Source organism: Erpetoichthys calabaricus, chromosome 16 (genome assembly GCF_900747795.2).
Source record: "Erpetoichthys calabaricus chromosome 16, fErpCal1.3, whole genome shotgun sequence".
Classification (NCBI taxonomy): Eukaryota; Metazoa; Chordata; class Cladistia; order Polypteriformes; family Polypteridae; genus Erpetoichthys; species Erpetoichthys calabaricus.
This window is the reverse complement of record NC_041409.2, coordinates 82095341-82120063: the sequence shown is the minus strand read 5'-3', so window position 1 is coordinate 82120063 and position 24723 is coordinate 82095341. Positions and strand designations below refer to the sequence as shown.

Below are 24723 nucleotides of genomic sequence, written 5' to 3'. Positions count from 1 at the left end.
CAATGCTACCACTAGCCTCTACAGCTGGACCTCCTCACATTCTCAGCTGCACCTTGATAGACCTGTCCATGAAAACCCCAAACAGAAGCGATGAGAAGACACAGCCTCGATGGGGTCCGTCACCCACAGTGAACGAATTTGACTTAACACCACGTATTCAGACACATCTCTCTCTGCGTGCATGTAATGAACAAATAGCACAGAAGGGCGGTCCTGGTACCCCATATTCCTGCAGGAGCTCTCACAACACATGCTGAGGGACACGGTCACATGCTTTTTCCAAATCTAGAAAACACACGTAGAGCACGTTATCAGACTCATACAACCTCCAGCAACTACGCCATACATAACTGAACAATTCAAAAATAAACAAAGTAAATTCTGTGCTTTACAGAACCATAATTCTTGACAGCAGGTAGGTGAAAGGTCACACCCTGGATTGTTCTCTGGTCCTCTCTGGTCTAACACCCTAATCCTACTGTCTTCAAAGAGAATGTCACTTTAAGGCTCCTAGGCATCAACTAAAGTGCTGTGACCAGGGGCTGAATGCCGTCATTGTGAAATGCAGCCGGTTTGGTCGACATTTGTGAATGGTCCTGCACACACCCACGTCGTGTCTATTATGGGGAGTATAATTATTGTGTTTAGTGCACTTCCATGTTGGACTGGCGCACTACAGGATTTGCACTTAAATCTTCCATAGATGTTTATCTTCCATATCTTATTCCATAACTTCTTTATCTTCCAAATCTTCCATAGCTGTCCAAAGATGTTTCTGCAGCCAGATCTAAAGCTTTAAGGTTAAGAAACATTGCAAACGGCAATGCCACCAGAGCGTCTTACCAAAGGAGGACATTATCTGCAATGACTCATGGGGGAGCTCTAATACTCCTATTGGACCTTATTAAGAGATCATTAAGAAATATACAGTACATAACTATCCACTATTCAAAGTAGGGCTTGGGAAAGGCAGCATGGGGCACAAGGCCATTCTTGGACAGGGTGCCAAGACATTGTCACACACGTGTGATTGGGAGGCAGCTAAAGGGCCTGAATAATAATAGTACCATGCCAGACCAGGGGACGGTGAGGTGCACTGACTTTCTTTCTCAATTCCTTGCAGACCATCCACGGGAAATCCTCCACGGTTCCACCGCCTCTGATGACGTCACTTCCTGTCTCAGGAAATAAAGCCGCCATCTTTGACAACCTGCCTCAGTTCTGTTTTGGACTCGAACCTGTAAACAACTCCTAAGAATTACCCATTTTTCAGCCAGGGAATATTATATGGGTGGCTGCCCCAAACCTTTCTTGATGTCTTTGGCTCGTTCTTGTGACACCATCTTTGATCATAGCCATGCACACCTCTGCCACAAATGGCCAGTCTGGGACAAAAAGTGCAAATGGACAAAAACCTACAAGGATATGAACATAACATACAAACTCCACAAAGACAGAGACAAGGCCAGGAGCTGAACTCTGGAGGTGCGAAGTAGCAGTGCTAACTACTGTGCCACCCTATGCCACTTCATTCTTCAAAACAGGCAACCAGAGATTCTCATTGATAAGTGGGATTGTTGAATTATCTTCAACTTTCAGGGCTCTGATGGCACTCTGGTGTAAAGGGAAGCTTAGTGTCCCTTTCAATTCCTAATCACGTCATAGACTCCAGTTAACTGAGAAGCAGAGGGACCCAGGAATAAGTACAGACGTGGGCACATTTGTTAGTAGCCCCCCGTGAGAAAAGAAGAGCCCACTATTGTCTCTGAAATAACTTCAAAGTGAAAAAAGCCATTGGCACCCATCATTGTATGTTCCGTATTTAACAATAATCAAACTTTGCTTTAGAGTTTTGATTCAACAGAACATTTCAAGTAATAACAAGTGAAAATGACATGGTCAAAGATGATGGGACCCTCAACCTAGTATTGTGCTGCACAATCACAGCAAACGAGCGATTCCTGGAGCTCTGCGTGAGACTTCTGCTCCTGTCCTCAGGTCGTTTGGCCCACTCGTCATCTGCTCTAGCTGGGTCAGGTTTGAAGGGGGTCTTCTGCAGACTGCATGTTTCAGTTCTTTGATGGGATTCACATGCTGAGGGACATGGTCACATTCTTTTTCCAAATCTACAAAACACACCCAGAGCACGTTATTAAACTCCCATGCCACCTCCAGCAACTGCACCATATGTAGCTGAACAATTCAAAAATATACAAAGTAAATTCTGTGCTTTACAAAACCATAATTCTTGACAGCAGGTAGGTGAAAAGTCACACCCTGGATTGTTCTTTGGTCTGCTCTGGTCTAACACCCTAATCCTTTAGAGTTTTGGTTCAACAGAACATTTCAAGTGATAACAAATGAAAATGGCATGGACAAAAATGATGGGACCCTCAACCGAGTATTGTGCTGCACAATCACAGCAAACAAGCGATTCCTGGAGCTCTCTATGAGACTCTCTATGTCCTCAGGTCATTTGGCCCACTCGTCATCTGCTCCAGCTGGGTCAGGTTTGAAGGGGGTCTTCTGCAGACTTCATGTTTCAGTTCTTTGATGGGATTCATATCAGGACTCCTAGAAGGCCACTTCAGAATACTGTAGTCCAATGTTTTGTTCTTTACCATTCTTGGGTGCTTTCAGCTGTGTGTTTTGGCTCCTTATTTATTGGAGGGTCCATGACCTGCAACTGACTCTGGGCAGTACGTTTCACTCCAGAATGTCTTGAGAGTCTGAAGATTTAATTGTTCCCTGCACAATGACTCAAGGCACCCTGTGTCAGATGCAGTAAAGCAGCCGCAAAACATAAGCGAGCCTCCTCCATGTTTCACAGTAGGTCTGGCGTTCTTCTCTATGAAAGCTTCATTTTTTTCATCTGTGGACACAGACTTGCAGGAAAGCTCCAGTTCAGTCTTATCTATCCAGAGGACATTCTCTGTGAACAACTGTGACTTCTTTAGTAAACACCAGTCTGGCTTTTTTATGTGGAGTCCTCCTGGCTCTTCTTCCATTGAGCCCACTGTCACTAAGAAGGAGACAGATGGTGTGATCAAACTCTGATAGACCTTGGAGTTCACCTTGTATCTCTTTGGAAGTTGTCCTTGGATTGTTGTCTGCCATTCTCACTGTCCTTCTGCCCATTCTGGAGTCGCTTCTTGTGGCCACATCCAGGGAGGTTGGCTTCAGTCCCATAGACCTTAGACTTATTAATAATATTTTCAACTGTCGTCACAGGAACACCAAGCTGTTTGGAGGTGGTCTTCTAGCTTTGCCTTTAACATGCTGGTCTGTCATTTTCTTCCTGATATCTTCAGACAACTCTCTCTCCTTGGCTTTCTCTGCTCCATATTCAGTGTGGGACACACGAGGTCACCAAACAGCAGAGTGACGACTTTTCTCCATTTTTGAATGGTTGATCGCATGATTGGAGACATGTGTGATACGGATTCAAGTCAACAGCGAGTCTGACAGATCATTTAATTCCAATTATTTAGGATCTTTTCCTGGTGTACCAACAAGTGTGCCCAGGCCATTTTAGAATCTCTTTGTAGAATAAGCAACACTTGATATCTTGTCACACTTGCTTTGCTTTACAGATGGCAGGCAAGTGTAAATACAACAATTGCTTTTCATTTCATCACTTTTCACGAGGCACAGACTACACTTCTGCAATGAGCTGTAAGGGGACCAAGAGATCTGTCCATGCCTGCGTGTTGTGTCATTTAATAAATACTGGAGTATAGAAAGAAATAATATTTACAGCATAGTCAGAAAGTGAAATCACCTTGTCTGTCCATCCATCCATCCATCCATCCATCGGTCAATGAACACACTATCCATGTGTCTGACTATCCATCCTCCTGGGCACCCAACCATCCATCCACGTGTTTATGCAGCATTCTGCCCACACGCTTATCCCTGGGCCTTTCCTGTTAAAAATCTATTTAATGTTCATGAAAATGACGTCCCCCATTAATGAGCCCAAAAAGCTGTTCATTATATTAACCACATTACACTGACGCCCTGTTGAGTGCAGAGAATCGTGTGATCCATCAGTCCATTTTTTTGAACCTGCTTCATCCAGTGCAACAATATGAGGAGTAGGAGTTGAGTGCAAGGAAGGCCCTCATCCTTAAGGGGGGCAAGCATGATAAATTTATTTTTGGCCACATTAAGGGGAAATCAGAAGAATGGTGTGGCATCATGGATTTTAGAACCAGAAACAGTCCTGGGTTGCTGAGGATAGATGGCTGCAGGAAATCCAACATAACAATGGAGCATTTGTGACAAAAGCTGAGAGCGAGCAGCCATCAAACAGATGTGGGGTCTTCTAGGAGGCAACCAGGAGGCAAAGCTGCATGTTGGCCTTGAGGTTTTTAGTGCAAAGCTGGATGTGAAGCTGACTTTGAAGTGCTCAAGGTGGTCTTGGACAGCTATAAGCTTCGAGTCGGGAGGTGACTGAGGGGGCTATGGGGAGTATGGGGGGGGGGGGGTGGTTAAGAATGGTAGCTGTCCCACCTCCACCCTATTCTTTTTGATTTATGTAGGCGTTTTAAGGCAAAGACGTGTAAAGCAGATATAAGGCAGTCTAAATACAGACACTTACACGTAATCCACTTTGAAAACACTTCTTTATTTAAGCAGTACTTATACAGTTGAGCTCTCGCACATATCCAAAATGAATTGATAAACAGACAAGCTGGACTGAAAGTCCTAAAGATTTATCAGTGAAGCAGAATCGGCATCACATTGTCAGTACAAAAAAACAAACTCCGTGACATTTAGAAGCATCCAGAAAATCTGTGTGAATGATTACAGTGCGGCCACATCCCACCATACGTGTGACTTCATGGCAGTCCACTAGTGTCCATGTGAGCCCCTCCATCTTTGGAAAAAGAACAAAATGTCCCATCACTCGTATTCAACATTGCTTATTCTGCATCCCAAAAAATATATCATCTCACACAACTGAATGAGTCCTTAAAATGTTAAAAATCGCTTCCACAAGAAGCATAAGCGTGGTAATCAATACCGTAGATATCAGGGCACGAGACCGTAAATCACAGAGGGGGACCACCTGCAGCGGGATAGCAGATGGTCAGGTCATGTAAATCAATGATGACGCCCAACGGCCAAAATGTTCTGTCTTCAAACAAGGATTGCTTATCTTATTTGTCTCCCTCATATACAGTGTGTGCTGAATATATAAAACATACAATGTCCGTTTGTGTGCATATACATCTGTCAAGTTACATTGAGTTAATACTATACACTGTATATATAAATTATGTATAGCTAAATATATATAGATCAATAGAAATAGACACACACACAGCATGGACAGCACAGTGGTAGCTCAGCTGTCTTACAGGAAGGACATCAGAGTTGGAATTCTGGGTCCTCCGTGCCGTGCATGGTGTTTACATGTTCTTCCCGTGTCAGCGTGGGTTTCCTCCCACAGTCCAAAGACATGTGGGTTGGCTGGATTGGAGATGCCAAATTGGCCGTGGCGAGGGCGAGTGTCTGTGTGTTTACCCTGCAATGGACTGGCAGCCTGTTCTGGGATTGTTCCTACCTGGAAGCCCTGTGCCTGCTGGGATAGACTCCAGGTGTCATGTGACTCTGCCCCAGATGAGCAGGCTTAGAAAATGGTAAGGTGTATATTATATATATATAAATATGGGGATAACTAATCATTATTTTTATAGAAATAAAATAATCATTTTATTGATCCATAAATATTTAGCTATACATATTTATCTATAAATATTTTATATACAGTATACAGTATAAACACTATAGATAGATAGATAGATAGATAGATAGATAGATAGATAGATAGATAGATAGATAGATATGAAAGGCACTAGATAGATAGATAGATAGATAGATATATGAAAGGCACTATATAATGAAAGATAGATAGATAGATAGATAGATAGATAGATAGATAGATAGATAGATAGATAGATAGATAGATACCAGACATGGATTGCCTGGCATTCCAACTGGTTTAGATGGTTCCTTACCCATCTGGGTGGACTTTATAATAGATGGGTGGAGGTAAGCAACTTTCATGGGCCATGTGTTCCCCTAATACTATGGGAGACAGCATCCTTCTAGTGCATCTCCCCTATGTACTCCTGCAGGGGTGCATAGGAGTTGCAGTACCAATGGGCAGCCCTGCAAGGTTTCTTGGGAGATACTAAGAAGGAAGCTGTGGGAAGGAGCATTCCTTGTTTTAGGGAGGTTCCCCCTGACCCAAAAGTGCTTCCTGGGTGCAGTAAGGGGATACAAAAAAAATAAATAAATAAAATGTACTCATGCAAAAGGAAGTCGTTTCGTCTCATCCTGGAGAGTCAGGAGAGCATAAGGACAAATTTCACCAGGGGAAGAGTAGAAGAGAAGGAACAAGAAAGAGAATTGTTTACTGAGAAAAGAAACCTTTGTTAAGATATTTCTTTAATATAAACTCTTGTGTCTTTAAGGTTAAATATGCGGTATAAGGTGCTGTCATGCCCACTATGGGTCACGATAGATAGATAGATAGATAGATAGATAGATAGATAGATAGATAGATAGATAGATAGATAGATAGATAGATAGGCAGATAGATAGATAGATAGATAGATAGTCTGTTTGTTTTTATAATCACCTTAACTAGGATAGCAGAGTGCAGGTGCCTCACAGCCCAAAAGTGGTCTGAGAACTGAATGGCAGCCTGGTCACAGTCTGTATAAAGCTGGCATGATGGCCGTGTAGGTTTGTCTCCAGGCACACTGGTTATTTGCCTCAAACACATGTACATTAGGTGAACTGGTGACTCTAAACTGGTCTGGTGTGCATGTCTATATGATTGAGCTCTCACATCCAGAGTTAGCTTCTTGATTCGTGTCCATTTCTAATAGCTTAGTCTGGACTGGATTAAGAAGGTTAGATTGATATCCACCCATTAGCAGTCTATCTGTATGTTGCAAAATGGGGACTGAAACTCGTATTTCAATATTTGTGATTAACCTCATAGTTCATCTGCTGTAGCTGTGCTTAAGGAAAACCAACCGATTAATCATTTTGATGGCTGAATATGTGAATCCTGTTTATGCAACCACTCCCGCTAACCCCAAATCAATGGTCTAAAGTGCATTTATAGTAGAGAGCAGTAGGAGATGGCATACAGTCCATTCTATTCCTGTCCTTCTTTAAATAATAAAGACATAGGTAGACATATAAATGTAGAATGAAAGCCTTAAATTGCGAGAGCACAGTGCCGCGTTCACACAGTGCTCTTCACAACAGGCTAAGCTGCAGGTCCTACTCCCCATCAGTCTGATGCCCTGATCCTCTTTGAAGCTGACTATTCAAACAACATTCATAATAACCACCTTCAGAGTCCATAGATTCAATTTAAAATTTCCAAATAAATTACAAAGGAGAGTCAATTACAAAAGAGTCAGTCATTTTGATGACAGTTCCTTTTAGACAAAGCAAAAAAACTTCTTCCAGCCACATTTGGAGAGAGTTTTCATCCGATCTGTTGACATTTTAAGTTTCTTTTGTTGCCTGGCTTTATGTTTGATTGCTGCAAAGATGGCAGAGTCAAATACTTCCTTCAAGTTCTTCTGTGTTAACGCCGAGCACTCCATATAGTCTTGAGCTCGGATTTTGTCGGCGAGATTTCGAGCTCTCGACTCAAGCACAGGCTTGACTCTGAATCGGTCCAAGTTAATGAGTACATTTACGTCATGTCTAAGGTCACATTGTGTACCCACAAGAATTATGGGAGTAGATGGGCTGAAAGTCCGTATTTCGGGGATCCACTTCTCTGCGATGTTTTGAAAGGATGAAGGGTTCACAACGCTGAAGCAAACGATGAAGACGTCTGTGCCGGGGTAGCAAAGAGAACGAAGGCGATCAAACTCCTCCTGTGAATAACAGCAGAAAACATGTTACATTAAACTTCTGCAGCTTACTTCAAGATACCCACACAACACAATACTGAAAAAAAAGAAGGTGGGGGCTGACACAGACAAAAATCAGCCAATGTCACCATCAAGTGTACAGCGTTCAGAAGCGGACTCTGCATGGCTGACTAATGAAGTAGCGGAAGCTAAAGGAGTAACAAGGAGAACGCTCTTGAGCCAAATGTTGCAGGTTCGCGACTTACCACCAGCAGTTCAAAACAGTGCAAAACTTCAAATGGAGATGTTTTGTGGAGTGAGTCCACCATAACTCACTTGGAGACGAGAATGAGATTTGCACTGAAGCTGGGTGGAGTGTAGTGGTGATGCTGTGCAGAACAGATGGGCACTAAACTCAGACAGAGATCACCTGAAATCACCAGAAAGAGCAGCGCTCGCTGTATTTAGAGACCTCCTCTGCACGGTTGACAAATGGAGTTGCTCCTTTACCTAATGCTACAAGGAGAGTGCTTCTGAACCACATGTTGCGGGTTTGCGACTGACCACAAGTGGTTCCCCAACACTGCAAACCAACAAACTGAGATGCTTCATGTTGTGAGTCCACGAATATTCACCCCAGCAACATCAAAACCAACCCTGGACAGGGCTCTAGTTTCTCACAGGGCCTACTAGGCCAATGTAGAGCTTCTAGTTAACCAACATGTTTCTAGAATGTGGAAACCTGGAGAATCCAGGAAGAAAAAAATGATACAAGAACAACAAGCAAACTTCACACAGACCGTGTCCAAACTGGGATTTCAATTCAGGCCTATTACATTGTAAGCAAGTAGTGCTAACCCCTGCAACGCCTTAAAATAACACCACCTCTCTCAAACCCATTTAATGTAAATTCAGGGTTGGTGGGACCAGGGCCTATCCTGGCAGAGTAGGCTGCAAGGCAGGAACCATCTCTGGATAGAGCAACAGTCTGTCACAGGGCCCGGTCACATAGGGACCATACCAATTAACCCTAAATGTACACATTTGTGGTACAAGAACCCCACAAAAAAAACAGAGGAAGAGTGTGCAGACTCCATAATTGACAACAATTGACATGTGATCCAAACCCAGAATGTTGCATCCATGGTGCAGCAATACTTATCACCACCCTAAGACACAACAGCAATTTAGAATTATTTAAAATGTAAATGCCACAAGGTACCCGCAGAAAAAGAGTTTATGACCTACTGCTTTAGTGTATATATCCAGGACTTGTTATATATATATATATAAAGGGCGGCATGGTGGCGCAGTGGGTAGCGCTGCTGCCTCGCAGTTAGGAGACCCGGGTTTGCTTCCCGGGTCCTCCCTGCGTGGAGTTTGCATGTTCTCCCCGTGTCTGCGTGGGTTTGCCCGGGTACTCCGGTTTCTTCCCACAGTCCAAAGACATGCAGGTTAGGTTAATTCTAAATTGTCCCTAGTGTGTGCTTGGTGTGTGTATGTGTGCGCACGCCCTGCCTGGGGTTTGTTTCCTGCCTGGCACCCTGTGTTGGCTGGGATTGGCTCCGGCAGACCCCCTATATAGTAAGGATATAGCAGGTTGTATAATGGATGGATGGATATATATATATGAATGATACACTTTCTGCCAAATAATACAAAGAGCACATGTGAATTTCCCCCTGGGATTAATAAAGTATCTATCTATCTATCTATCTATCTATCTATCTATCTATCTATCTATCTATCTATCTATCTATCTATCTATCTATCTATCTATCTATCTATCTATCTATCTATCTATCTATCTATCTATCTCATAATTGGGGCTCATCAGGTGTACACACTTTTGCTTCCCCTTATGGAAATCAAACCTTGAACATCAGCGTCTGAAGCTTTGCACCGTGGTGGCTGGTTTCCCTTACTTGTCAGGGTGAAGCTCGAAGTATTACATTCATAGGTCTGAATTGCAATCTGATTATATGGATGGTTACCTACCAGGTAATGTGTGTGGTTGGTCGGCCAGCTGGCAAACATCTGATGCGATCTTGAGAGGAGCAGATCATAGATATGTGGTACAGTACCTGCCAAATAATTCAAAGAGTGCACAACACTTGGGGCTCATCAAGTGTACGCACCTTTCCTTCCCCTTACTGGGATTGAACCACGGATGTCAGCGATTTTATATATATATATTGGATCGGTCTAGATACTTTAGAGATTATGTGAAATCGGTGACAGAAGTATTATGATTTGGCTGACGCCTTTATTCAAGCTGGCTTACAACATTTGAGATGCTATTGGTTACATTTTTGTTTTTGTTGGAGTTCAGTGACATGCTCAGGTCACATAGTGTCAGTAGTGGGCTTTGAATCTAAGACCTCAGGGTTTGATGTCCAAGCTATGTCACACTAACTACTGAGAAATCTCTCTCAAGAAGTGTAATAGAAAGGAAATAGAGAGGACAGCGTACATTTTGACATTGCTATAATTTTGAACTAACGGCTAATGACTCACACAGCAGAAGCCGCTGGCTGCCACACTGGTTACTATCAAGGCTTCCTGTACACAAATCCACCGTATAGAGACAAAGGAAAAAATAAATAAATAAAGGCCGACAGATTCAAGGAAAGTGTCCTTACCTGCCCAGCAGTGTCACAGAGCTGAACTCGAACTGGGGTGCCGTCGACACGGACAAGCCCTGGAAATAAAGAAATATTATGCATACTATTACAATAATGGACTCCAAAAAAAATTGCAGGGTTTATCTACTGTATGTAAAACCATTATTATTTATTTAAATGTTCAGGTGTATTTAAAGATATAAAAGATAGTTTTAATTAACTTTAAGGTGTCAGGTGAATTTTAGCCTTTAAATTTAAAAACAGCCATTTCATTCTGGGAAGGGGTCTTTACACATGACGCTTGTTCCCTGGACTTTGAAAACGTTCCTAATATGTGGACAAAACTGAAACCTTCGGTGTATAGCCGGCTACCGCAGGCTACTGACAGATGGAGAAAGCCTGAACTCAGCCGGTCGGTGTTATTGTAGGCAGCAACAAGTCCATTTAAAAAGCAGGAACCCACTGGGATTTCTCAAATCGGTTATCTGTTTGTGGTTATTTGTAAAGCCTGTTATGGAGATAAACACATAAAGGTTCTTCCTCAGGCTTTCATGCAGATGGTACTTTTGGGAGCCAAAACCTGTTCCCCTATGGCTTTGCTCTGAAGAATCACTCTGCCATCTTTACATTTAAGAATGTATTGTAGTACTGAACTTCAATAAATAAAAAAGCAAATGTGTAAGGGATGGCATTATTATTTAATAATAATAATTCAGTAATAAGGAAGATTTAATGATATGAAACATTTCACCTTTAAACTTGTGTGTTTGGAGGCAAATTTTGGACTTTCATTTAAAGTGATTATATTCTTAAGACAGTTCATTATTTAAAATGAAAACTCCTTCTTTAAACAAAGTACACAGAGTAAAGACGTACAGGACGCCTATCAGACAGCCTTGGTGTCACAATCACTCCTAACCCATTAACAGCTGTGTTTGGGGTACTCCCAGATGGGCTTAAGGTGGAGAAGGACAAATTGATTGTAATTGCTTATACTGTACCACACTACTAGCACATAGGCTTATCTTGCTCAACTGGAAGAATCCCAGTCCACCTGTTATAAGTCAATAGGTAACTGATGCTTCATACTATTTGAAATAGAAAAATATCAAATTCTTACTTAGAAGAAGGGCTGCCTTAACATATGGGCACAATGGGCACTGGCCAGGGGCTCCAGGAGCATATAGGAACCCACGTTGTTTCTGATGCCTATGTATGTTTCTATTTTGCTATCAAAACAGGGGTCCCAGCGCACTACTTTGCCCAGGGGCCTAGGATGCTGTTAAGACGGCCCTGCTTAGAGGATCTGTTGAAAACATTTTTAAAATATATATTTTTTTTTTGTTCTTTATTTCGCCTTATACAATTTCTTGTATTAGGAATTTGGTAGTTTTCGCATACCCCTTGGGGTCAGAGCGCAGAGTCAGCCATTGTACAGCGCCCCTGGAGCAATTACAGGTTAAGGGCCTTGCTCAAGGGCCCAGCAGAGCAGTGGCCTTTTTGGCAGTAACGGGGATTCGAACCGGCAACCTTCGGGATACCAGCGCAACTCCTTAGCCTCAGAGCCACCACTCCGCCCAAAATATGGCAAGATCTAATTAATAACATTTTAGAATAAGCATTTATATCTGGGAAAAGTACATTCGCCCTTTTTGTTTATTTTTAAAGATTTGCTCTTGCTGTTGGCTCTCCTCTCTCTCTCTGGTGGAGGGTGAAATTTAGTTTGTTAAATTTGACTTGATTGTATGTAATGTTATTTTCTTTGTTGAATAAGTTAGACTTGATCGTATGGAATGTTATTTTCTTCAAATAAACTCAATAATAATAATAATAATAATAATAATAATAATAACAACAAAGGAAGAACAAACGCTGGTCGGGATGCCAGACTACTTCACAGCACACGTTTATATATTTAAAGTGACCTGCGCGTTTTAAGGATGTGGAACATAATCGGATGGAAGCAGATGGAAAACCGATATAGCGGACGCACGACCACGCTACATTCCCCTTTCTTACTCACTTTATGAACCCGATTACTTGGGGTTTCCCGGAGTGTGCAGCTTCGTACATATTACAAGACGGCAGGCCAGCATAACGCAGTTGGCAGCACGATAGACGCACAGACACACATCCACCCGTCCGCTTGCTATCAAGACCACCACTGGCCCCAAGGCGTCGAAACTTGAAAGCCCCCCTCGTATCTCACTACTCCACCCCGAAACACACACTAACAACAAAGTATGATCGTCACTTAAGTCAATAATACATCAGGCACAGGCTTACAAGAAGAAGAAAAATGCCCAAAACTTCACATCGGCTCAGCGTCACCTTCCTTTTCCGTTCATTAGCGATTAACTGATGAGTGCAACGACACATCTGCGGGAAATCGGCTTTCCTCTGCTAACGCAGGTAACGAACAAAGAGTACCATTTTTCAAAGGACTATGGAATATGTATGTAAAGGAGCCTTTGAGTGCGGACATTTGCAGGGGTCTCGTTGTTTTCCACGTTGTTGTTTCGCGCTGCTTGTTGCTGCTGAAGCGGCGATATTAACCCTCTCTTGCCTGACTGTAAGAGCAATCTTATTTTAACTGCGGTACTTACGACCAAATCATAATTTCGTCATTTTATTCTACCTTTGTAAGCAGTTAGATATCGTTTTCCAAAAATGTACTTCTCTCTCTTTAATTTTCCTTTCGCTGCACCAATGGGCTGTCGCTTTGAATGACCATTCGTTTTATTCCTTTTGCGGGACAGTGACACGATCACATCGAAGTAACTCATTTGACACCTGCTCTGATCGTGCCCTATCCACTCGTGTTTTTTTAAGCTTTTTATTTAGATCTGATTGGACAGGTTTATAATCATGAGGGTCAAAAGTGGGGTCGCTGGACAGTGGGTACCGACTGTCCGTAAAAGCCTGAACATTTCCTATCATCGGCCATTGTTTTCTTTGGCACAAAACTTTTTTAAAATAAAGGCACCAGCGCGGTTCTTCAGGACGATGCCATTAGGGGAACCGTTTTTTGTTCCTAAACGTTTCAGAAAGAACCTTTATCTAAGATCCAGAACAGGCTCCATATCGTAAATAACCATGAATACATGGCAACAGATTGGGCAAATCCCAGTGGTTTTTTGATTTTAAAAGGACTCTTACATGACACAATAACCCAGGCAAAATACAGGTTTTCTGTTCTGTTCGTGTCTTGCAATATAGCGAACCATATATTAAATATGTCAGCTTTTTTCTAAATTAGGAAGTTTATCAAAGCACAAAGCACCACCTCCATATGCAATAAACCCTTGGCAGAATGAAAAGGTGCTTTGTTAAGCAATTTCTCTATGAGGAACCACACAAGCCAATAAAGAACCATAAAATCCCATTAAAGAACAAGCATTTTTAAGAGTGAAGATGAGTGCGCACCCTAATGGCCGATCCTGCCTTGCTATCTATCTATCTATCTATCTATCTATCTATCTATCTATCTATCTATCTATCTATCTATCTATCTATCTATCTATCTATCTATCTATCTATCTATCTATCTATCTATCAACTACACTTAACACACACAGCCACCATCCTCTGAATATTTCACTTAATGGCCAGGATTAATGATAGGCACTGTCACGCTTTAATTGCAACGTAATAGTACGTTTTATTTATTTATCCATCCAAGGGGTCCTCTAAAGGCATGCAAGTATTCTCTGCAAGAAACAGTCACAGTACTGCGCAGACATTACTCCCAAAAACAGAAATAAAAAGAAAAAAATGAAACTCATGTAGCAGCCGTGGGCTCAAAGAAGGAGCTAAACTCCGAGAAATAACCCGAATGCCCGTCGGTCATTGTGTGTGTAGAGGCGGTCAGCTTGGGAGCTGCCAGTCGAGCCGAACGTGCACGTCCTTATGGAAATCAACAAAGTGGATGAAAATGCAAACGGTGGTAAAATATATATTTTTTTGCAAGTATGAAATTTTGAACTTTCATTACATTCACAATCTCGATGAATCCAGTTACATTAAACGGGAGTATAAACTGAGGGTTTGATAACCTCTATCAAATATTTCAGTTAATTAAATTATAACAGAACAGAATATAATTTACAGCCTCGTGGGCGTATAGCCCAAAAGTTACGTGAAATGACATTAAGCCGTTCTGTATGCACGTAGTTTCTAACAAGTGGCGTATCTGATGGCAGATCAGGCTATACCGGTAATCTTGCTTTGCAGCGAACTCCAGTCTTTGCAGGCCAAACGAGTTGGTAAAGTTTCTTTTTGAGTACATTTTATCAGAGAACTACATACTATATATATATATATGTTGTTTTGTTTTCCAACTTGCAATCTATGCCTGTCGAAATTTTGTCATTTCACTTAACAGAATTAGTTCCATAAACTGAAAATGCACAGATTATATTTGGATTGGCTGATACACTATCAATTGGATAGCGAATTCAATGAAAAAAAAATACTTTAACTAGATCAAATTAATATTTGAAAAAATATTTTTATAATTAAAAACTTACCCGTGAATATGTCGAATGCTGTCGGCTGATATTCCGTTGGATAGCCATTTCGCGTGTAGCTGACAATCAAACTGGTCTTTCCGACGGCTCCATCCCCAACTAAAACACATTTAATTTGGGGCTCCTTGTCTTTCTCGGTCTGCACTGGAGGTCCCAAAGTGCTCCTTCTGTCCACACACTGGTATTCCATTTGCGGTGGCATCTCTGGGTCGGAATGTGCGGCGGCGCAGCGTGTTCACCTCTGCACTGATCTCCGAGTCGCTTTACGGAGCTCAAACCAATTCGCCCGACTTTCTCAGGCGCTCATGTGTATCTGTCACGCCCTCGCCCATTCACGTCTCACTTTATTAGTGTGCTCGCTTCCGATCAGACTGGTTATTATTTGCGTAACCGCGCCCAGAAGCAGGAAGGTAACCCGATGCGGCTCCCTTGTCTTGGAGCAGCTCAGAAAGTGCAATCCACATCTCCTCAAACTGGAAAGTCGCCGTAGACACATGCAGATGTCCAAAGAACAAGTATTAAAAAACGTGATGACAAAAATTATGCAGATGTGGAGAGCTGTGGATCTCAAGTGACGAATAAACTCATTTCACTTAATTCCAACTTTTCTCGGTAGACCGGCGCAAAGCTTTACACTTATTCGTACATAAATAAAAAACACACACGTCAAAATCAGACTAATAAACTGGGCAAAATGCAGGAAATGATAAGAAAAAGTCACATCTTCATTTTGAGTTAAATTAAGGTTTTTCATTAACATTACAGAACAGTTTTGCACATCACAAATAAGAAATCGGGTAAATTACAAAAATATTAACATGACAGCCAAACATTTAAAGAAAATCCTTTTCACATTTCAAGGCACACTCTTAAAACTAACAGTTGTTTAATGGGATTTCATGTTTTTTTACTGGGTTGTGATTCCTTGTAGAACTTTGCTTGAAAAGGCACCATCTTCTTTGCATACGAAGTTGGTCCTTTGTGCTTTGAAAAACTGAAATCTTTAATGTATGGCAGGCTACCAGTAGGACACACACAGATTAAGAAAACCTGCACTTAGCCTGTGTTACTGTATGCAGTGACGGTCCTTTGAAAATCAGGAGCCACTGGTGTCGTACAGCACACTGCATACATTCAAAATAGAGTTTAAATATTCTCATATACAGTAAATCAAAGGCTTTTTGTTATGCAGTGTATGACTCTGTGTTTAAAGTGCCCACTGTTTCATTATACTGTGCATGCATTTCAAAACAGTGTATGTGTCTCAATAGACAATATATACATTTCATCATGGAAGCAAAGGTTTGTGATATGGTTTGCATATCTGTAACTTGAAACTGAACTATGCATCTTAAAATAAAATATTTTTTTATTCCTAAGCTTTCAACAACCTACCAGGTGATTAGACATACAGGAATCAAAGACAATATATAGCAATTTAGTGGGGGGTGGGTGCAAGTGGGAGTCATCAACAAGGTGGGGTTCGGGGGTGTTGCTCTTAAAGTCTTTTTTATTATTTCCTTCTGTTTAAGCTTGCATATGCTGGGCTCAGGGCGGCACGGTGGCGCATTGGTAGTGCTGCTGCCTCGCAGTTAGGAGACCCGGGTTCGCTTCCCGGGTCCTCCCTGCGTGGAGTTTGCATGTTCTCCTCGTGTCTGCGTGGGTTTCCTCCCACAGTCCAAAGACATGCAGGTTAGGTCGATTGGCGATTCTAAATTGGCCCTAGTGTGTGTCCTGCGGTGGGTTGGCGCCCTGCCCGTGATTGGTTCCCTGCCTTGTGCCCTGTGTTGGCTGGGATTGGCTCCAGCAGACCCCTGTGTTCGGATTCAGCAGGTTGGAAAATGGATGGATGGATGGATGCTGGACTCATGACGAAATGTCTGTTAATAGTGTTTTCATTTGAAAGTCATAATTCAGGCATCTCTCTGTCACTTTTAGTATTTCATTGTATAGCTTATGCATTTCAGTATACAGTGTATATGTTTAACTTGACAATGTATACATTTTCACTATACGGTTTAAGTGTTTCGGTATGCAGTGTATGAACACGTGTTTCAGTATACAATGTATTTGTTTCACTATTCAGTGTATATGATTCACTACAGAATGTACGTGTTTCATTGTACAGTGTAAGTGTTTCAGTATGTGAATACGTTTCACTATAGAATGTAGGTGTTTCAGTATACAGTGTACTCATTTAACTGTATAGTGTATGCTTTTCACTATTGAATGTATGCGTTTCAGTATACGCTTTATAGACTTTTCACGTCAGAGTGTATGCATTTCAGTAGAGAGTGTTAAGAATGATCTATGTCCTAAATGGCACCTCATATTGAGTAACCCTCATCTCTTGCTCCTATACACGTTAATCTCCTTTTCCCAGCTTCTCTGACATAAAATATTATGGATTTAAGATACTTAGAGAATTTTGTATAGATAATAATGTATTTGCTGCGGTGGGCTGGCGCTCTGCCTGGGGTTTGTTTCCTGCCTTGAACCCTGTGTTGGCTGGGATTGGCTCCAGCAGACCCCTGTGACCCTGTAGTTAGGATATAGCGGGTTGGGTTATGGCTGGCTGGCTGGCTGCTGTAATGTATTTGCATCTTATGAACACTTATGCTCTAAATTTAACTTTCCAGCTACACACTTTTTTCCTATATGCAAATTAGAACTTTTGTTAAGAGACCTAGCCAGATTTTCCACATCTCACACCCGTATTTATCCCAGATGCCATACTGTTTAGTTCTGATGAAGACTCAGACAGCATTTCAGCAATATACCGGGGTTTTTTTTCTAAAATAATTTACCCTTCAAACTTCCTAGGGAAAGGTGGGAAAGGGACCTCAGAAAAGGATTGGAACTCAGCCATTACATAGAATACACTCTATACTCTTAAAAATAAAGGAGATGCCATAGGGGAACCATTTTTGACTCCCAACAGACCCTTCTACAAGAAGGTTCCAGAAAGACCCCTTTATTTAGTTAGATCTGTAACAGGCTCCATACAGTAAATAACCATGAATAGATGGTAGCAGATTTGTGAAATACCAATGGCTCCTGATTTTAAAAGGACTCTCACTGCATACAGTAGCACAGGCCAAGTCAACATTTTCTTATTCTGTTGGTGTCCTGCTAGGCAGCCTACCATGCACTAAAGATTTCAGTTTTTTCTCTACATATGAGGAATTTTTTTCAAAGCACAAAGAACCAACTTCATTTGCAAAGAACCCTTTCCAGAATGAAGTGGTGCTTTGTCAAGCAAAAGTGGAACCACACAACCCATTAAAGAACCATAAAATACCATTAAAGACACCCTCATTTTTAGCAATGTAGTTCTATATGCACCAAGCATTCTAAATTTAATCTAAAGGTCTTTCACTGATCACATTTATCTTGTTTAAAATTGTCTAAAATGTACTCAGTACAGGCTCAAGGCTGCGAGTGCTGCCATCCAGCTCAAGCCTCATCAGGCCACAGGTTTTGGGAGAGCACTAAATTAACATCATGTTGGATCAAACTCTTTACACACCTCTCAGATAGCCTTGATGTTACTATCACTTTTAATCCATTAACAGTCATATTTGGGGCACCAGCATGGAAGTACTGTGCATAGGGAAAAAAATCGATCGTAATGGCCAATGCCACACTACCAGCACTTACCTTGTGCAACTGGAGGAATCCCAGCCCACCTTCCATAAGTCAGTGGGTAAGCAACCTTCCATATTATCTCAAATTAGAACACATCAGATTCTACCTTACAGGATATGTGCAAAACATTTTTAAAACATGGCAAGAATTCTTTAATATTAATTTAGAATAAACATTCTGAACCTGTGATTGTCTCTCTTATGCTATAATGGTTGTATCATACTTTGAAAATTTTTTTGCTTTTTAATCTCTTCTGTTTCGCTGTCTCGAGTGTTGGTTGAACCTTGTTTTGTTTTTTCTTTTTGTTTCTATTTTTCCATTATTTTCTCTGCATTCAAATTAAAGTAAATAGTTATATCTGTTATGTTATTATTACATTTGATTGACAAACCTACCATTGTGATGTTCTCACTTTCAGAAACATACCAGCTGTGCTACCTGTCCAAGATGGATTGAAATCTAAGTAATCAGTACAGACTTCATTGTTAACACTTGCAGGGCACCATCTATTGGAATATATTTTGTAATGTATGTGGTAATAAAATGCATTGAATTTGTCATTCCAACAGATGGCACATCACAAACATTAGTAGTAATAAAATGCATTAATACAAGTGTTTGTGATGCACTATCTGTTGGAACGACAAATGCATGCATATGTTGCTGGTATATGCCATTTGGTATGGGATTCGTAAAAGCAGTGTTAATGTTTGTGAAGCGCCATATATTAGAATGAGAAATATAATGCATTTTATTGCTACAAATGTTTGTGATGCACCATCTGTTAGAAGGAGAGACATAGCAACCAGATGGAGACACAGATACATAGACACACAAACACTTGTTCTTTTATTAAGGCAGACTAGCTGTGCTACGTGTCTAAGACAGATTGAAATTTATGTAATCACCACAGCCCTAGGTGTTAATGCTTGTAGGTCACCATGTATTGAAATGTATTTTGTAATGCATGTGGTAATAAAATGCATTGCATTTGTCATTTCAACAGATGGTGAAACACAAACATTTCTAGTAATATAATGTGTTACTACAAATGTTTGCAATGCATTATCTGTTGGAAAGACAAATGCAATGCATTTTATTACTACAAATGTTTGTGATGCACCATCTGTTGGAATGATAGAGACATAAAAACTGGATGGACACACAGACACTTGTCTTTCAATTTAGCTGGGTAAGCAGATTTAGGTCCATCTTGCAGTTACTATTTGTTGGATATATTCAGTGTCAACTATTGCACTGGTGTGTGTCTGTCTAGTTGCTACGTCTCTTTTATCCAACAGATGATGCATCACAAGCATTAGCATTGCTTTTATGAATCCTATACCAAATGGCATGTATTAGAGACATAGCAGCCAGAAGGACACCCAGATAGACACAAAGTCATTTATCCTTTTATTAAGGAGGTTATAAATTCCAGACTTACTCAGACACAACATTTACAGTTTCAATTACGGTTCATTTATTGCACACAGTAACTTAATTATCAGTAAACCACAATTAAACAACAACAACAACATTTATTTATATAGCACATTTTCATACAAAAAAAGTAGCTCAAAGTGCTAAAGTACCACAAGCACAGATGTTCCAAGGTCTTTCCCTCTTCTTCCACTTCTCTCAATGAGCTTTGTCTCCTGCCTCCCAACACAGACTCTTCGGGTAAGGCAGAGCAAGTCCTTTTAGAACTTCTGAGTCAAGCAGAAGTCTGCGAGAGTGGGGGCCATGAATACCTGTAGCACCCTGTGGCAACACCCATGGAACCCAAAAGGGCTGCTTTAAGGCACTATAGTTCCCAGCATACCCTATGGAGTTGAAGTCCAAGGATGCTACTGTCTAATGTATTGGAGAAGCAGACAGTCCAAGCTGACTGCCACCCTCGTCTCTCCACTATACTGGCATCCCAGCCAGGTAACAATCTCTAGTTCATCCCAGCTGGGACAGCAGTGTACCCACTTCCGCAAGGGCATCTCCTATCTGCCTCCTGACCAAGGCAGAACATTCCTCGCCTTTCTTCTTGTGCTCCTGATGGGCTGGCCTCCTGTCCAGGTAGGGAACCTTGCCCCATTTTACATAGATAAGAAAATCCTGTTTCATCATTGGCAGCTCTCAGGACAGGAGAACTGGATGTAATTCAGAAATTGAGAAGGGATTTTTTCACTGGAGAGTAGATGGGCACTGGACCTCTCCATACAAAAAAGGGTGCAAGGCAGAAACCCACCCTGGATGGGGTGTCAGTCTACAGCAAGATGCAAACCGACAGTGCACTCATGCTGCCTGCTTAAGGACATGCTTTTTATGCAGCTCCTGGTGTGCAGTTTTCGTGTTGATGTTGCTTTCAGAGGCAGTTTTGAACTCCATTTGTGAGTGATGCAACAGAGGACAGGCAATTTTTGCACAAAATATGCTTTAGCACTAGGTGACCTGATTTCATGATTTGCATGATCTACACTTAATGGCTGAGCTGTTGTTGTCCCTCAATGTTTCCACTTTGTAATAACAGAAGTTGCAGTTGGCCTGGGAAGATCTAACAGAGTAAAAATTTCACTTACTGACTTGTGGCAAAGGTGCCATCCTATGACATGGACCACGTTTAAAGTCACTGAGCTCTTCAGGACAACCCATTCTAATACCAGTGTTTCTCAGTAGAGACTACATGGCTATGTGCTTGAGTTTATGCACCTGGCCACGTAGTGCATTTAAGATAGTTCTCACTTCTGGGGAGGACAGCACTTACACTTACTCACAATGGACCAGTTTTGAGCCACCAATTAAACTGTGCATCTAAAAGCAAACAGCTGTGCCCTGCAGCTGAAGGGTCTGTTCTGCTTTGACAGACTAAGGGAGTCCCAGGCAGAGAAGGCTGTGTGGGGGACTTAAGTTGGACTTCAGAATTCTCAAGGGAACTGGTGAAGTTAATCCAGTAGAATTCAATCAATTAACTACTGAATCATAAACTTGAGAACATCGGTGGAAATTATGGGTAAGTGTATTTAAGATGGACTCAAGGAAGAACTTTTTCACACAAAGAGTTGCATCTTGACCAGACTACTGTGGAGTTCAAGACACCAAGCCAACTTCTAAAAAAGCTAGATGGGACAAATGAGTGATTAGCTTAATTTACCGAATGGTCTCCTTTCATTCATCAATAACATTTTTTGACATTACTAGCCATGGCACCTGTCAAAGGCAGGTAAAAGAATAATTTAAAAATATTTGCTATCTCTTGCCCTACATGTACCTTTAGCACCTTTCCACTGTATTTGTGTATGTCTGAACGTCTCTTCGCTAGCACTCCCTCTTTTAAGCCCATGGCCATAAATCCTGCTTATTTTCAAAGCTCCTTTCTCACCTCCTATCCAGTTTCATGCTTTCTGTCTTTGAAAGTGACTCTCTTAGCGTGCCTTCTACACCTTTACGCTTCAAAGTCTTCACATTTGCATCATCCCTTTTGATAACATTATCAAAGCCAAACTGACCAATCACAACAAAGCCAAACTGACCAATCAGATTGCTCTGAAGGACTGGACATGCTTAGTGTTTTATTGTATAGTAGATGCCTTTGGGTTGCAAGATGAAAATAAGCATAAAAACCTGCACAAAAATGGGGAGATGGATAGAGGTTCAGACCATAGACTCTGAAGCTGTGAGGCAGCAGAACTACCTGCTGCACCAGGTCAAGTTTGGTCGGGGAACATATGTATATGTTATATACATCCATCCATCCATCCATTGTCCAACCCGCTGAATCCGAACACAGGGTCACGGGGGTCTGCTGGAGCCAATCCCAGCCAACACAGGGCACAAGGCAGGGAACCAATCCCGGGCAGGGTGCCAACCCACCGCAGGACACACACAAACACACCCACACACCAAGCACACACCAGGGCCAATTTAGAATCGCCAATCTGCCTAACCAGCATGTCTTTGGACTGTGGGAGGAAACCGGAGCGCCCGGAGGAAACCCACGCAGACACGGGGAGAACATGCAAACTCCACGCAGGGAGGACCCGGGAAGCGAACCCAGGTCCCCAGGTCTCCCAACTGCGAGGCAGCAGCGCTACCCACTGCGCCACCGTGCCGCCCTGTTATATACATATATATATATATATATATATATATGTATAGCATGTTGCCACACCCACCACATGACGAAACAGCTCGGGATCATGGTTGGCAACCCCTCAGGCAGATACACAGTCCAGTCCCACCCTCCGGAAATGACCATCTGTCTGCTACAGCCAGGTGTTATGGGTATCCCCTTGGCCTGATCCAGCTGCTTGGGTCATTAACAATGAGGTTCCTGTGAGCCGGATCTCCCTCAGGGAATTGCGCTACATGGCTGTAGCATTGTAACTGACGCTCCCTCACAAAGCAGGTAATGTGCCTTATTCGGGACTCTGTGAGCGACCACTCATTTCAAAACAAAGTCAAACCAGTGGTACCGAAGGATTCTCCAAAGAGACACAGTACCGAAGGAGTCCACTCTTCGTCTCAGATCACTAGATAGCGTCCATGTTTCGCAACCATATAGCAAGACCACAAGGACTCTAAAGACTTGGACCTTTGTGTTTTTGTAAAAGCAATCAGGAGCACCACACACCCCTTTCCAGCGACCTCATGACCCCCCATGTTCTCCCAGTTCATCTACTGACTTCATAGGAAGAGTCACTGAGACATGAATGTCACTGCTGAGGTAAGTAAACCTCTCAACGACAGGCACACTCCTGATGGCTGTGCCAAAGAGGCCATTAAAGGAATAGATCTTGGTTTTTATCTGGACACTTGCAAGACCAGACACTCAAGACTCCTCGCTCAGTCTCTTGAGAGCCCCGATCAGACCCTCCATGGACTCCATGAAGATCACAGCATCATCAACAAAGTCAAGAGCAGTGAATCTTTTTTCACCAACAGACACCCAACAGCCACTGGACCATATGACCCTACAACACTCGGTCCATGCAAGCACTGAACAGAGCAGGACCAAAAACACACCCCTGCTGCACTGCAGTGTTGTTATTATTATGTTATTGTTGTAATCCATAAGAATTCTTTTTTACTCTCAAGTCATTCCTCTCAAGAAAAGCAGAAAGCAGCCACTCACCTCAGACTTCAAGGCTGTTTTCTAGTCAGGTGCCGCCTTTCAGCTGTCTGAAAAAAGACGCAGATCTTATGTTTCATTCAGATGGCCATTGCCCTTGTGTTGTGGAAATGTGTCTGTTCTCCCTTCCTTGTTTTCAGTACTTTATTTGCATTCTCAGTACCTGGACAGATGGGAAATGGTCAGGAAGAGGCACATCTCGAAATGCAGATCAGTTAAAATCACATTCCCTGTCTGTTTTTAGAAGTTTTGTAGCTTGATTTGGAGTACAGTACTCAAAAAAGGGGGCTCAGGTTTTCACTGAGCTGTTAAGTGTCTCACTTATGGACATGACAGTCAGTTGTTATTACTTTGATACAGTTTAAACCCTTTGGTCCATAACAACTCTCATAATTCCATTACTAACTCCTGTGGAGAACAATCCCTTCCAAAATGGCTTCAGGAATTTTTTACCAGGCATCACACACATCTTAGATGGTAGGTGATCTTCACACCAGTAGGATAAACAATTAGGATAGTAGTTACTAGTAGGATAAGAACTGTTGAACAATGTGCACCCTAACCTCCAAGATGGTGGGCAGAAAAGCAGAAGGTTGCTGCTTGATCCTCTATACTGACTCATCATGTGACCCGGAATGAGTAAACTAACTTGCTAGAGTTCAAATGACAGAAATAAAAAAAAATAAAAAACACTATAACATTATGATCTGAATTAAAAAGTCAACAAATGTTTACATTACTTATGATGCTGCTTGCACAACAGCTCCTTGCATTATAAACACCTGTTGAAATTAAAATGGCAGCATATACCATACCATACCATACCATTTTTATTTGTTAAGCGCTTAAAAACACAGCATTATAACCGACCGAAGCGCTGTACAGTTAAAACAAGCAAGACTAAAAGC

At 41.8% G+C, this 24723-nt stretch overlaps 1 protein-coding gene across 1 annotated transcript; it reads right to left on the bottom strand.

Moving 5' to 3' along the window:
• Window positions 1–4609: 4609 nt before the first annotated feature.
• Window positions 4610–15399, bottom strand: rhov (ras homolog family member V). Its single transcript, XM_028821180.2, has 3 exons — window positions 15049–15399; window positions 10538–10596; window positions 4610–7919 (listed from the first exon to the last, which is right to left on the bottom strand). The coding sequence occupies exons 1-3, from the start codon at window positions 15248–15250 to the stop codon at window positions 7473–7475; spliced, it is 708 nt and encodes a 235-aa protein (XP_028677013.1). The 5' UTR covers window positions 15251–15399; the 3' UTR covers window positions 4610–7472.
• Between the last annotated feature and the right edge of the window lie 9324 nt (window positions 15400–24723).